The 13,198-nt window shown below is 46.0% G+C and overlaps 1 protein-coding gene across 13 annotated transcripts in view; it reads left to right on the top strand.

Moving 5' to 3' along the window:
- Window positions 1–13,198, top strand: part of prom1b (prominin 1 b) — a 107,413-nt gene that overhangs the window by 73,670 nt on the left and 20,545 nt on the right. For 8 of the 13 annotated variants that reach the window (XM_046842837.1, XM_046842827.1, XM_046842829.1 and 5 more), the window contains 5 exons: window positions 3,537–3,608; window positions 6,703–6,795; window positions 6,914–6,931; window positions 9,638–9,691; window positions 9,794–9,874. In XM_046842837.1, coding sequence (XP_046698793.1) covers window positions 3,537–3,608; window positions 6,703–6,795; window positions 6,914–6,931; window positions 9,638–9,691; window positions 9,794–9,874 — 318 coding nt within the window. The remainder of the gene's footprint in view (window positions 1–3,536; window positions 3,609–6,702; window positions 6,796–6,913; window positions 6,932–9,637; window positions 9,692–9,793; window positions 9,875–13,198) is intronic. The other 5 variants (XM_046842839.1, XM_046842833.1, XM_046842835.1 and 2 more) reach the window with 1 other exon arrangement.

The following is a 13,198-nucleotide window of genomic DNA, read 5'->3' on the forward strand; positions in this document are numbered from 1 at the left end:
CCAGGAGCTCTCCGTTCTGCTCCAGAACCTTCCGGTGGGTCCAGCTCCGTTCCTGTGTCCCGAGGAGAGCTCCGTTCCGCCCCAGGACCTCCGTGAATGCTCGGCTCCGTCCCAAGACCTCCGTGAGTGCTCGGCTCCGTACCTGGACCTCCAGGAGGGCTTTGCTGCGTCCCAGGTCTCCAAGGAGAGCCCAGCTACGCTCCAGGTCTCCGAAGAGAGCCCAGCTCCGCTCCAGGTCTCCGGAGAGAGCCCAGTTCCGCTCCAGGTCTCAGAGAGCTCCTCTCTGTCCCTGAGCGACCCCGTGAGCTCCTCTCTGTTCCTGAGCGACCCCGTGAGCTCCTCTCTGTCCCTGAGCGACCCCGTGAGCTCCTCTCTGTCCCTGAGCGACCCCGTGAGCTTGGTCCCTCTCCAGAGAGTCCCCGAGAGCTCAGCTTCGTCCCAGGGCCTCCTGGCGAGCTCCTCTCCGCTCCTAGGCTTCCAGGCGGCTCCCTTCCCGCGCCTAGGCTTCCAGGAGAGCTCCTCTTTGCTCCAGGTCCCTGACGAGAACGCTGCCCGCCTCCCGGTTCCTGACGTAAGCTCCTCTGTGCTCCCAAGTCCCAAGGAGAGCTCGGTTCCAAGCCCATGCACCTCTTCAACCAAAGGGGTCCCGGAGCACACAACTCGTCTCAGAGGCTGCGAAGGGACGCCGACCCGTCGCCCAGGCGTCACCGGCTACGGCTCGCCCCCCAGTCTCCCAGACAGCGATGCCATATCTCAGAGCTCCGCTTCCACCAAGAGATCCCCAGAGCTCACATCTCAGTCCCTGGACAGCGAAAGGGAAGTCGTTTCGTTGCCCCCGGGCTCCACCGAAGGCGACGGTTCGCCCCACAGTCTCCCTGAGGGCGAGGCCATCTCTCGTTCCCCAGAGCTCTCAACTCCACCCCAAGACTGCGAAAGGGACGTCGAGCCGCTGCCCCGGACTACATCCGAAGGCGACAGCTCGCCCCACAGTCTCCCAAGTGACGGCTCGCCCCACGAGCACTCAGTAGGCGAAACTACGTCACAGACCGTCTCTCTTCCCAAGGGATTCCCAGAGCTCTCACCTCAGTTCCGGGACTGCGAAAGGGATGTCGAACCGCTGCTCCTGGCTTCATCCGAAGGCGGCGGCTCGCCCCACAGCCTCTCACAAGGTGACGGCTCGCCTCGGGACCCCTCTCACGGTGACATCCTGTCTCCAAGCTCCCTGGACGAAGACAGGTCACTCCTGAGCTCCAGGGAAGTTGACGTCGCACCGACGAATCCTGACGAGGTCGCGACTCAACCGCTGTACTCAGTCAGGGACGTCGCTCCATCTCCGGGCTCCGTCCAGAAGGCCTTCCAGCTGGTAAGCCCCGTCGAGAGCTATGCCCTGCTTCCAGTAGTCACCGAGGTTGTCTCTCCACCCAGGTCCCGTGGGTGATGAGGTCCCGTTCCTGTCCTTCCTGGGTAACGCCGGTCCGTTCCAGGTTGCTGCCAGGGACGTCTGGCCATGTCAGGTCTCCAGGGCTACCGCCTCTCAGCTCCAGACCACCGCAGGGGAGGTCGTTCAGCAGCCGGGTTTCGCTGAGGGCATGGCTCCGCTCCTGGGTTCCGCTGAGGGCAGCACTCCGCCTCCAGTCTCCGCCGAAGGTGTCAGCCTGCTCCAGAGCTCCACGGATGGCGTCCCTCCGCCTCCTGTCTCCGCCGAGGGCGTCGTTCCGCTCCGGGTCTCCGCAGGGGTCGTCTCTCCGCCTCCTGTCTCCGCCGAGGGCGCTGCTCCGCCTCCTGTCTCCGCCGAGGACGCCGCCCGCCCGGGTCTCGCAGGGGTCGCCGCCCGCCCGGGTCTCCGCAGGGGTCGTCTCTCCGCCTCCTGTCTCCGCCGAGGACGTCGCTCCGCTCCGGGTCTCCGCAGGGGTCGTCTCTCCGCCTCCTGTCTCCGCCGAGGACGTCGCTCCGCCTCCTGTCTCCGCCGAGGACGCCGCTCCGCCCGGGTCTCCGCAGGGGTCGTCTCTCCGCCTCCTGTCTCCGCCCAGGACGCCGTTCCGCTCCGGGTCTCCGCAGGGGTCGTCGCTCCGCCTCCTGTCTCCGCCGAGGGCGTCGTTCCGCTCCGGGTCTCCGCAGGGGTCGTCTCTCCGCCTCCTGTCTCCGCCGAGGCGTCGCTCCGCTCCGGGTCTCCGCAGGGGTCGCTCTCCGCCTCCTGTCTCCGCCGAGGGCGTCGCCCGCTCGGGTCTCCGCAGGTCGTCTCTCCGCCTCCTGTCTCCGCCGAGGCGCTGCCCGCCCGGGTCTCCGCAGGGGTCGCCTCCGCCTCCTGTCTCCGCCGAGGGCGCTGCCCGCCCGGGTCTCCGGCGGGTCGCCTCCGCCTCCTGTCTCCGCCGGGGCCGTGATGGCCGTCTCTCCGCCTCCAGTCGGCAACAAGGACCTCGCCCCGTTCCTGGCCTCCGCGTGGGGCTGTGTTACGCCCTGGCTCGTGACGGTTCCGTCCGGGTCCCTTCGACCCTGGAGGACTGGAGGCCCTCCTCCGAGTGCCCGCCCACCGCCTGTTGGCGGCTTGGGGCGCCCGTGCCGCCTTTGGGGTGGTGTCAGGAATCCGCCTGCCACGCCTCCTTCAGAGGCTGCCTTTGCCGCTGCGCGCTCCCAAGCACGCAGCGCAAATCGCACACAGCTGAAGCACGTTATCCTCTCATTTCCTGCCACCATATAAACCACTCACTCACCCACATTCCGGGTCCGTTATTGTACGTTCGTGCGTGGTCTTGCAGGTTCAGGCTGTGTGTGTTCGCGATTGTGCTTCTCCCGCAACGTGCCTTCTTCGCCCGGACTTCTCGCTCACTCCACGGCCGCGTTCGGCTTCCCCCGCGCGCCTCGGACTACCGACGCTTCCCCGTCGCTTCCCTCCATGCCGCTCTTCCTCCATAACGCACCGTGGATGTTTATTATCTGAACTGCTCCGTTTCCGGATTATCCCGAACTGCACGGGTGTTTTTGTGTTGGCTCTGCCCTTGTTCAAATAAAGTCTCTGTTTGCCGTTACTCCGGCTTCCGCCTCTGTGCCACGCCTAACAATACCAAAGCAACTGTATACTTTTTTTCTAAAATCATGTACATACTCAGCAAGAGCGAGATAGGGAAGAATGATCCATTTACAAATATGTATTAATACAATATAAGTGTGTCTACTGTAAAACCAATTCACTGTAGTCATTTAAAAACAATCAGGCAATTGACCAAATGACAATAATATTTTGCAAGACTTTACAAACCATGTAAACTCTGAATCACTTCACTGATGAGACCTGCCCTTAGTCTGGGAGCAGGTCAGTCCAGATGTTGGCATCCGGAAATCTGTAATGAGAAATGGATCTAGTATCACATCCGCACTCACTCCGCTCTCAGACACATCACAATTGCTTTAGCATAACAAAGTGCTTTTGCCAGTGAACACAACAGTATTGTTTTATTTCTTTTAAATGTATCGACAACCCTGAATTCCTGAACACCCGCTGTGATTTTTGTTGTGTGTGTGTTTTTTTTATTTGGCAGGTCAATAAAGGGGTCACTGTTGTAGATCTTCTCTCCTTTGCCAATGAATTGGAGGCAGAGGCAGACCATCTGGTGAGCAAAAAATATTACCAAACAACCCCCTATCTGTAGGGTGCAAACATAACAACATGTAGCAATAATGACACTTTTACACCAGGACCACCAATGAACAGATGTTCTAAATACTTTCTTTTGGCTTCTCCCATTAGGGGTCACCACAGCGGATCATCCGTATTCATGATCCGCACGTCTAATTTGGCACGTTTTTACGCTGGATGCCCTTCCTAACGCAACCCTCCCCAAATGATACACCTAAAAAAACACACTCTCTGATGCATATTTCAGTTATACAGTTACTACTAGAGCCTATAACTGATAGTATTCCATGTTAATTATGTTCTGGCTGTTCATCAGGTTAAATCTTTTAGGTTTAGTGGACGGTTCTTTAATGCAGCAATGGCAATGTTTTCAAAATTCCAGCAGCATCACAAATGAAAAACTATATTAGAGATACTGCTGAGAATCATTCACAACCTAAATAATACGATATCTGGTCAGAGGTGGTCTTTTTTCCACAAGGTATTGAAGGATTGACAAAGTAACAACTTTACAATTTACAATTCACTAATATTTACACAATAGATTTTGGCCAATTTGAGGAAAACGAACTGTAAATATGTTTAATGTCTGAAATGATAAACACTCAAGGTGTTCAACACTCAAACTATAGTACTACATTACGAATAGGCTTCACTAGCACAAAGTAAAACATACTACAGTGCCTTGCAAAAGTATTGACCCCCCTTGGCGTTTTTCCTATTTTGTTGTCTTACAACCTGGAATTGAAATGGATTTTTTGGGGGTTTGTATCATTTGATTTACACAACATGCCTACCACTTTGAAGATGCAAAATATTTTTTATTGTGAAACAAACAAGAAATAAGACAAAAAAACTGAAAACTTGAGCGTGCATAACTATTCACCCCCCAAAGTCAATACTTTGTAGAGCCACCTTTTGCAGCAATTACAGCTGCAAGTCTCTTGGGGTATGTATCTATAAGCTTGGCACATCTAGCCACTGGGATTTTTGCCCATTCTTCAAGGTAAAACTGCTCCAGCTCCTTCAAGTTGGATAGGTTCCGCTGGTGTACAGCAATCTTTAAGTCATACCACAGATTCTCAATTGGTGTTGGGTTTGCGCCAGACATAGCGTTTTACTTGATAGGCAAAAAGCTCAGTTTTAGTCTCATCTGACCAGAGTACCTTCTTTCATATGTTTGGGGAGTCTCCCACATGCCTTTTGGCGAACACCAAACATGTTTGCTTATTTTTTTCTTTAAGCAATGGCTTTTTTCTGGCCACTCTTCCATAAAGCCCAGCTCTGTGGAGTGTTCGGCTTAAAGTGGTCCTATGGACAGATACTCCAATCTCCGCTGTGGAGCTTTGCAGCTCCTTCAGGGTTATCTTTGGTCTCTTTGTTGCCTCTCTGATTAATCTCCTCCTTGCCTGGTCCGTGAGTTTTGGTGGGCGGCCCTCTCTTGCCAGGTTTGTTGTGGTGCCATATTCTTTCCATTTTTTAATAATGGCTTTAATGGTGCTCCGTGGGATGTTCAAAGTTTTGGATATTTTTTTATAACCCAACCCTGATCTGTACTTCTCCACAACTTTGTCCCTGACCTGTTTGGCGAGCTCCTTGGTCTTCATGGTGCCGCTTGCTTGGTGGTGCCCCTTGCTTAGTGGTGTTGCAGATTATGGGGCCTTTCAGAACAGGTGTATATATATACTGAGCTCATGTGACACTTAGATTGCACACAGATGGACTTTATTTAAGTAATTACATGACTTCTGAAGGTAATTGGTTGCACCAGATCTTATTTAGAGGCTTAATAGCAAAGCCTCTAAATATGCACGCACCACTTTTCCGTTATTTATTTTTAAAACATTTTTAAAACAAGTTATTTTTTTCATTTCACTTCACCAATTTGGACTATTTTGTATATGTCCATTACATGAAATCCAAATAAAAATTCATTTTAATTCCAAGTTGTAAGGCAACAAAATAGGAAAAACGCCAAGGGGGGTCAATACTTTTGCAAGGCACTGTACCTCTTCTAACTTTCATACCGATTACATAATTAAAGAATATTTGTTTTTGATGTGAACTATTTTATGTAAAATACATTTTGAGTTTCCTATTCATATATTTATTATGTCTGTGAGGTAAGTATTCACTGAGATTCAGGTTGTTTTATTTATGTGTGTGTTAAGGGAGATGACACGGCAGAAGCGCACCTTGCCTGTTTGCTTTATTTTACAAAAGCACAGCGTTTTGTTGTTATTATGAGTGTATACAATAAAAGTAGATCCTTTACATATTCAAATGATGTATTGCTCTTACCATGATGATGATCAGGAATTTTTCTGTTCTCAGTGATGTTTACTCCCTCTGTCTCATCCATGTTAGCCCCAGACTTCTTACTGCCTTCTGACTGCTCATTGTGAGCTTCATAATCTAGTCTATGTCTGTGGTGAGTGAGAGCCAGGACAATATACACCAGCGGATTGAAAAAGCCGTGCAATGACAGGAAATAGGTTGATGGGCTGAAATCGGCACGCAGTGAAAATAAAAAATATTGCCGTATTACCAAATTAATATATTAAAACTAATGTTACAATACTGTTTTAAAAATGTTAGACGTAGAGATTACAGATATTTGTGTAAAAATGCAATGAGTAAAAGTCAAAAGTTGTCCGAAAAATAAATATTGAAGTAAAGTACTGATACCAGAAAAATCTACTTAAGTACAGTAATGAAGTATTTGTACTTCATTACATCCCACCTCTGGCACACATGCACATGCACACACACACACACACACACACACATGCACAACTGAGTCAGGAAATGGACTCGGGAATTAGGGTGTGAAGAGAGTAATTTTTAAAAGATATTCAAGCTTTGTCAAATTTATACTTTTTTGTGGCCATCAAATTATCTGCATTTGTCTCCATGATGATATGAATATGATAACTTCAGCTGTAAAGGTTATTTTAAAAAATACTTTTAAACCCTGTGTCCATGTCTCTTGTGCACATCAGTCGCACAATGACTATAGCACATCCATCTACCATGACTATAACTTCCTATTTCTTTTACCCTTCCAGCCACGTGGTGCTCTTGGAAATGCTCTAAAGGGCCATGCTAGCAGTATCAGACAAATCCATAAAGAACAAGTTTTGCCCATGGAGCAAGCCATGGTAATCCCACACATACTTTGTAAAAAAAAATTAAGCACAATAACATACAATTCATACTGATAACTGACCTGTACCTTGTTTTTATTTCATGCTTCCTCTTTTTATAATGCAATTAAAGAAATTTGTCAGAGCCCGGGTAAGCCAGGGGTGATTGATCTCATTTGTGAAGTATTGTTTTTTTTGTTTGCTTTTGATGTGTTGGTTTAATGAGAGAACCAAATTTGTAGCATAAACTGTACAATATGTGACTAATTATTGGGGCAAATAATCCTTATGTTCTGTTCTCATTCTGGATCTTATGTACTTAGTGTTCTTAGTTTATATTATCTGTAACCACAGCTTCAGAGCCGTGAAGCCTTAATGAAGTTTGGGGCCCTTGAGCCAGGCCTTTAACCCTCAACTGCTCAGTTGTATAAATTATATAATTGTAAGTTACTTGCATAAGAATGTCTGCCAAATATCTTAAATATAATCAATTTTATGGAATTAAGCCCAAATTGCTCTTTGATTGACAGTTGTAGCTTGCCACTGCACTGGAACCATTTAGTAACTACTGGAAGATTTTCATTGAGCTCGCTTTCACAGAAACAGGGGTGTATTTTAACACCGACAGTTCTTGAAAGTTCGAGGTTTGGCGCTAAGTGAATTATAGATGTGGGTGATTCACTATATGCTCATGATTAGATGTGGAGACATTTGTCTGATCTGATTAAGAAGGTAATCAGCTAGTTTGAAGATAAGGAGTCTCTGTATATACCACCAATTTGTCAGTGTGTGGATTGTTCCACAACTGTTTATATCATAACATTTCCTTCTTTTCATATACTCTTGTGCCCACACTTATGCTGTTTAGTCAGCAGGAGGATAATCAAGGCCATGTTTGCAAGAGAATTCTTTGCAATTTCATTTACTTTAAGAGTTCTCTGAATTTAACATTTGTTGTGGAAAACAGCAGGGAGTTGACGGTTATGTTGATAGTATTCTCAGGTGGGTTACTAGGTTGAGCAGTCAGCTGGAAATAATTAAATTACCCTGGATGTCAACTGAATAAACTACAAAAAACAACTACAAAATAAAACTGCCTAGGAGCTATTGATAACCAATAATAATAATAATAAGAATGACAATAACAACAATAAGAAAGGAGCTAAGGTGAGACCATTAAAATACATTAGAACAGGGAAAAAACAATGAATGGAAAATACTTTTGATACTTTTAACAAGGTAATAGATGGACCTATGACAGAGGTGGCAAAAGTACATACACTGTCACTTATGGATACTCATGTTTTAAGTACTCTGGTAAAAGTTGAAGAACTGACTATACCTTTTTACTCAATTAAAGTAAAGAAGTTCGGCTCCGACATGTACAGTACTTAAGTAAAAAGTAGCCATTACTACTATTTGTTTTAGTTTCACGCTGGTAAACGGGACCTCATCATATTTATATTAGGGCTGTCAATTGATTCAAATATTTAATCGCGATTAATCGCATAATTGTTTACTCACGATTAATGGCAACTAAATCGCACATTTTTATCTGTTCTAAATGTACCCTAAATTAATATATTTTAAGTTTTCAATACTCAAATCAACATGGGCATAGACAAATATAGATGCTTTATGCAAATGTATGTTTATTATTAGTGAAACCATATGCAACATAGAGCATGAAGACAAAATATTCTTGTAAATGTTTTAAAGTGATTGTTGTTTTAAATTGCACAAATCATCAGGACACTAAACGGAACCTTTATTATGTTTCCTCACAGACGAATAATGAGGTGTTACCGGAAAAACTATATCTCTTGTAACTTTCAATACAGATTACATAATCAGAGAATATTTGTTTTCTATATGAATTGGTTTATTAAAAGACATTTCAAGCTTTCTATTTATATAGTTTTCTTTATTTTACAAAAGCACAGTGTTTTGTTATTATGAGTATATACAAATAAAAGTAGACCCTTTACAGATTCAAAGGATTATTGTTTATTTTTAAGATTTTAAAAAAAGTCAGAGTAATTTAAGTTTGTATCTGCATTATGAGGAAAAAATGGCACAAAACTTGCTGTCCTAATTAACATATTATTACAAAACAAATTTCAAATTTTGTTCCCTAATTAATGTATTCAGGCTAAACATCCACCATAAAGAACACAAAGGTGATGATGATCAGGTGATCAGGAATGTCTCTGTTCTCTGTCATGTTTACATTGCTGACTCCCTCTGTCTCCTCCACATTAGCCTGATACTTCTTGTTGCCTTATGCCTTGCTCATTGTTAGCTTTGTTAACTAGTTAGCCTTTGTCTGTGAAATGATACACCATTGGTAGAGTGAATAGAACTTAAGCAACGAGCCTGGTTTGGAAATGTAAGACACTACAGATATTTGTGTAAATAATATTGAGTGAAAGTAAAGTACTGATACTAGAAAAATTTACTTAAGTACAGTAACAAAGTCTTTTGTACTTTGTTACTTCCCACCTCTGCTTATGAACAGTGTATTGCTGCAAGGAGTGTTTTTCTGAAGAGTCTTTAAGGGACCTGGGAACAGTTGTTAATACTAAGGTGAGACAAAGTACTGAGTGCTAAAAGGTGAAGTGTTGAAGAACCAGACTGACACAGTTTATTGCATGATGGAAAATCTGTTTCAGCAAAATAAATGCAAAATTTGGCTTTTTGGTGTGAACAGAATATTAGGATTGATTTGTGGCATGAGATTTATTTGTAGGAGTCTTGTGTTAGTGTGTGTGTGTGTGTGTGTGTGTGTGTGTGTGTGTGTGTGTGTGTGTGTGTGTGTGTGTTGTTTATTCAAGCAATGTTTACATTTCTCTTTCAGAGCACATTAAGTCAAAGTATCAGGTTACTACAGACCACAGTTGATGACCTTCCTGTAAGTATGCAGTTTAGAGCTTATGTCTTTAAAGTTTGCCTGTATTGTTTTTCAGGTTTGTTTATTTATTCATTCATTTATTTATCTTTGCCTCAATCTCAGAGTAAAGTGACTAATGTGCTGAATGCCATTGATGCAGCTGAGTATCTCATTGCCAACAATGCCTCACATGTAGTCAAAAAGGTATCACTCATTCATACACAATACATAAATATATAAAACAAGCAGTAATAAAGTGGATGCTTTATTGCTGGATGCCACATGTACACAATTTTTTATTAAGTTAGTATATAAATGAGTCTTTTGGATTTTTTTAATGATTTGTTTAAATTATTATTTGTTTTATTCATTTTACTTTTTTTTTTTTCTTAGTTCACATTTTTATGTCCCAGTTGTTATGAATTATTTTTGCTGTTTACTTAATCTCCTATACCTATTAAAATAAATCTAGGAAATTTAGCAGCATGAATTACATTCATAGATAATAATAATCTCAATAGACCAGAGGTGCTCAAAGTTTTAACTTTTAATGAGGGCCGTGGGCCAAAAATAGATACTGCATTCTACCAAACATTGTATTAATATTTAAGTTGCCATGGTTCCTCTCATTTATGATTTCATAATATTAAAAATGAATCAAAACGTGTCATCTTAACTAATGCAGTTGAACAAATAAGTCAGACTATGAATACACATAGTGGTGGTTGAAGTGCCGTAATTCCGGACTATTGAGTGCACAAATAAAAGCCGCACACACTGAATTTTAAAAAGATTTTTATTTTGAACATAAATACGCCGCACCTGTCTATAAGTCGCAGGTGTCTACATTGAAACTAATGAACTTTACACAGGCTTTAACAAAAGACAGTGGCTGTTACACGGCTTGTATCTAAACGGTAGCCTACCAAGAAAGTCATTGTTCACTGTCTTCCTCCTTCCTTTCACAACAATTTCTCTCGGGAGTTTATGTTTTGGCATCGTAGTGCGTTTAAAAATCTCCATCGGTGAAGCTTTTCTCCTGATGCCGTGCAGCTCAGAACACAGGTGAAGTGCGTTTTTTTATGCCCTTGTTTTTTTTTTAGCATGATGAATGATTCGCATTTCCTGTTGCCAGTCCGAGTGAGCGGCAGGTCAAACATCAGAGGAACCTCATCCATATTTATGATGTGGTGCGGCCCGATTCAGTGGAAGCGCATCTTCTTCTTCTTCTTCTTCTTTCGGCTGCTCCCATTAGGGGTCGCCACAGATGATCATCCGTCTCCATACCACCCTGTCCTCTACATCTGCCTCTTTGTCAGGCTGATGACGCGGAAGCGGAAATAACTCGATCATTGTGCCGCTGAGCGGCACCCTCGGCGGAACACTGTGGTGGCGCGACGCGCTCATGACGGGTCTGTGGCGGCTCAGCGCTCTCGTGGCGGGTCGGGGGCAGCTCGGCGCTCTCGTGACGGTCGGTGGCGGGGCGGCATGCCCACAGGAACCTCGGAACAGAGCTGCGCTCTTGTAGATGCTCTGTTGCGGCACGGTGCGCTGATGGGAATTCTGAGACGCCATGGCGCACTCGTAGACCCCCGGAACACAGCAGCACGCTTGTAGAGACCCTGGGACGAAGCCACACACTTAAAGCTCTGGAAAGGACCCGCATGCTCTAAATAACCTTGGGACGGAGCCGCGCACCTGGGAGAATCTTGGAACAGAGCCGCGCGCTCTGAAGAACCTCGGAACGGAGCCACGCGCTCTGAAGAACCCTGGAACGGAGCCGCGCAATCTGAAGAACCTTGGAACGGAGAAGAACCTTGGAACGGAGATCTTGAGAGAATCCTGGAACTGAGCTGTGCGCTCATGGAAGCTCTGGGATAGAGCCGCGCACCTGGGAGTGTCTGGGGACGGAGACGCGCGCACTAAAGAACTCACAACTGGAGCACCTTCATCCTCGAGTGGACTGTAGTGGAGATCCGGCACATTCATCCCAAACATCCCCATTAGAAGCCCGATGAAGTCAGTAAATGAGCCAAAATCGCCCTTTTTGGGACTCCACAACGTGCTGGCCTTTGAGAGAGCGTCACCAGACAGGAAGGAAATACAGAAGGCAATCTTGGCTTGTTCGGAGGGGAACTGGGAAAAATGTTCCTCCACATACTCGCCGATGCTCCTCAGGAATCCGCCCACTTCAGTGCTCTCACCGGAGAAACGCGCCGGGAATCCCTTCGTGCTCGCAGAGGGGCGTGGCCAAACACGCTTGCATGATCCGCCATCTGTGGTTCTGAACCGCGAGGAGCGGCACCGGGCTTCCGGTGGGAATCCGAAGCCGGGTTCGGCTGCCGATTCATCGCGGTCGAAATCGCGGTAGGGCGGATCGGCTTTCAGTTTAGGTCGGTGCTTCTGTCAGGCTGATGATGCAGAAGCGGGAAAAACTTGATCATTGTCTTTATTGAAACAGTTCAAACCAAAACACTCACATAAGCCGAGGAGGAAAACAAAAAAAGATATCCGCTTGAGACGAATAATCCACAATGAAAGTTAATGTCCAACAGAAGGCAAAACGAAAGTAAACCTCCAACAGCAAAACGTAGTCCAACACAGAAACAGAGTCTGGAGACAGAACCAGTGGGGAGGCTGGCGGTCGCGGAATGATCAGCAAGACATTCAAGAACCGACAGCCTGTGACTCGAGAACGTGAGTTTATATAGTCTATTCCTTAACGAGCCACAGCTGTCGGGGATCAAGCCGGCACGGCATAGCAGAGGCAGCGTGACTGCTACCGATGGGGCGTGGCAGGGGGGATCCCTGACAGCCACCGAGGGGGCGTGGCAAAGGAAACCCTAACATTCTTTCACACCAACTACCTGCATGTCTTCCCTCACCACATCCATGAACCTCTTCCTTGGCCTTCCTCTTTTCCTCCTTCTTGGTGGCTCCATCCTCAGCATTCTTCTACCAATATAACTCATGTCCCACCTCTGAACATGTCCAAACCATCTCAATCTCGCTTCCCTCACTTTGTCACCAAAACGTCCTCCATGGGCTGTCCCTCTAATAAACTCGTTTCTAATCTTGTCCACCCTCGTCACTATCAATGAAAACTTTAACAACTTTAGCTCTGCTACCTCCAGCTCCACCTCCTGTCTTTAACTCACTGCCACTGTCTCTAATCCATACAATATCGCAAGTCTCACCACAGTCCTATAAATTTTTCCTTTCATTCTTGCAGATATTATCCTACTATCACAAATCACTCCTGCTATCACTCTTCTCCACCCACTCCACCCTGCCTGCCCCATTTTCTTTACTTTCCTAACACACTCTCCATTACTTTGCACTGTTGACCCCAGGTACCTGCACTCTTCCATCTTCTCCACCTCTTCTCCCTGCAACTGCACCCCTCCACTGCCCTCCCTCTCATTCACATGTACTCTGTCTTACTCCTACTGACTTTCATTCACCTTCTCTCCAGCGCATACCTCCACCTCTCCAGGCTCTTCTCAACCTGCTCACTACTCTCACCAC

This window comes from Silurus meridionalis, chromosome 28 (assembly GCF_014805685.1).
Source record: "Silurus meridionalis isolate SWU-2019-XX chromosome 28, ASM1480568v1, whole genome shotgun sequence".
NCBI lineage: Eukaryota > Metazoa > Chordata > Actinopteri > Siluriformes > Siluridae > Silurus > Silurus meridionalis.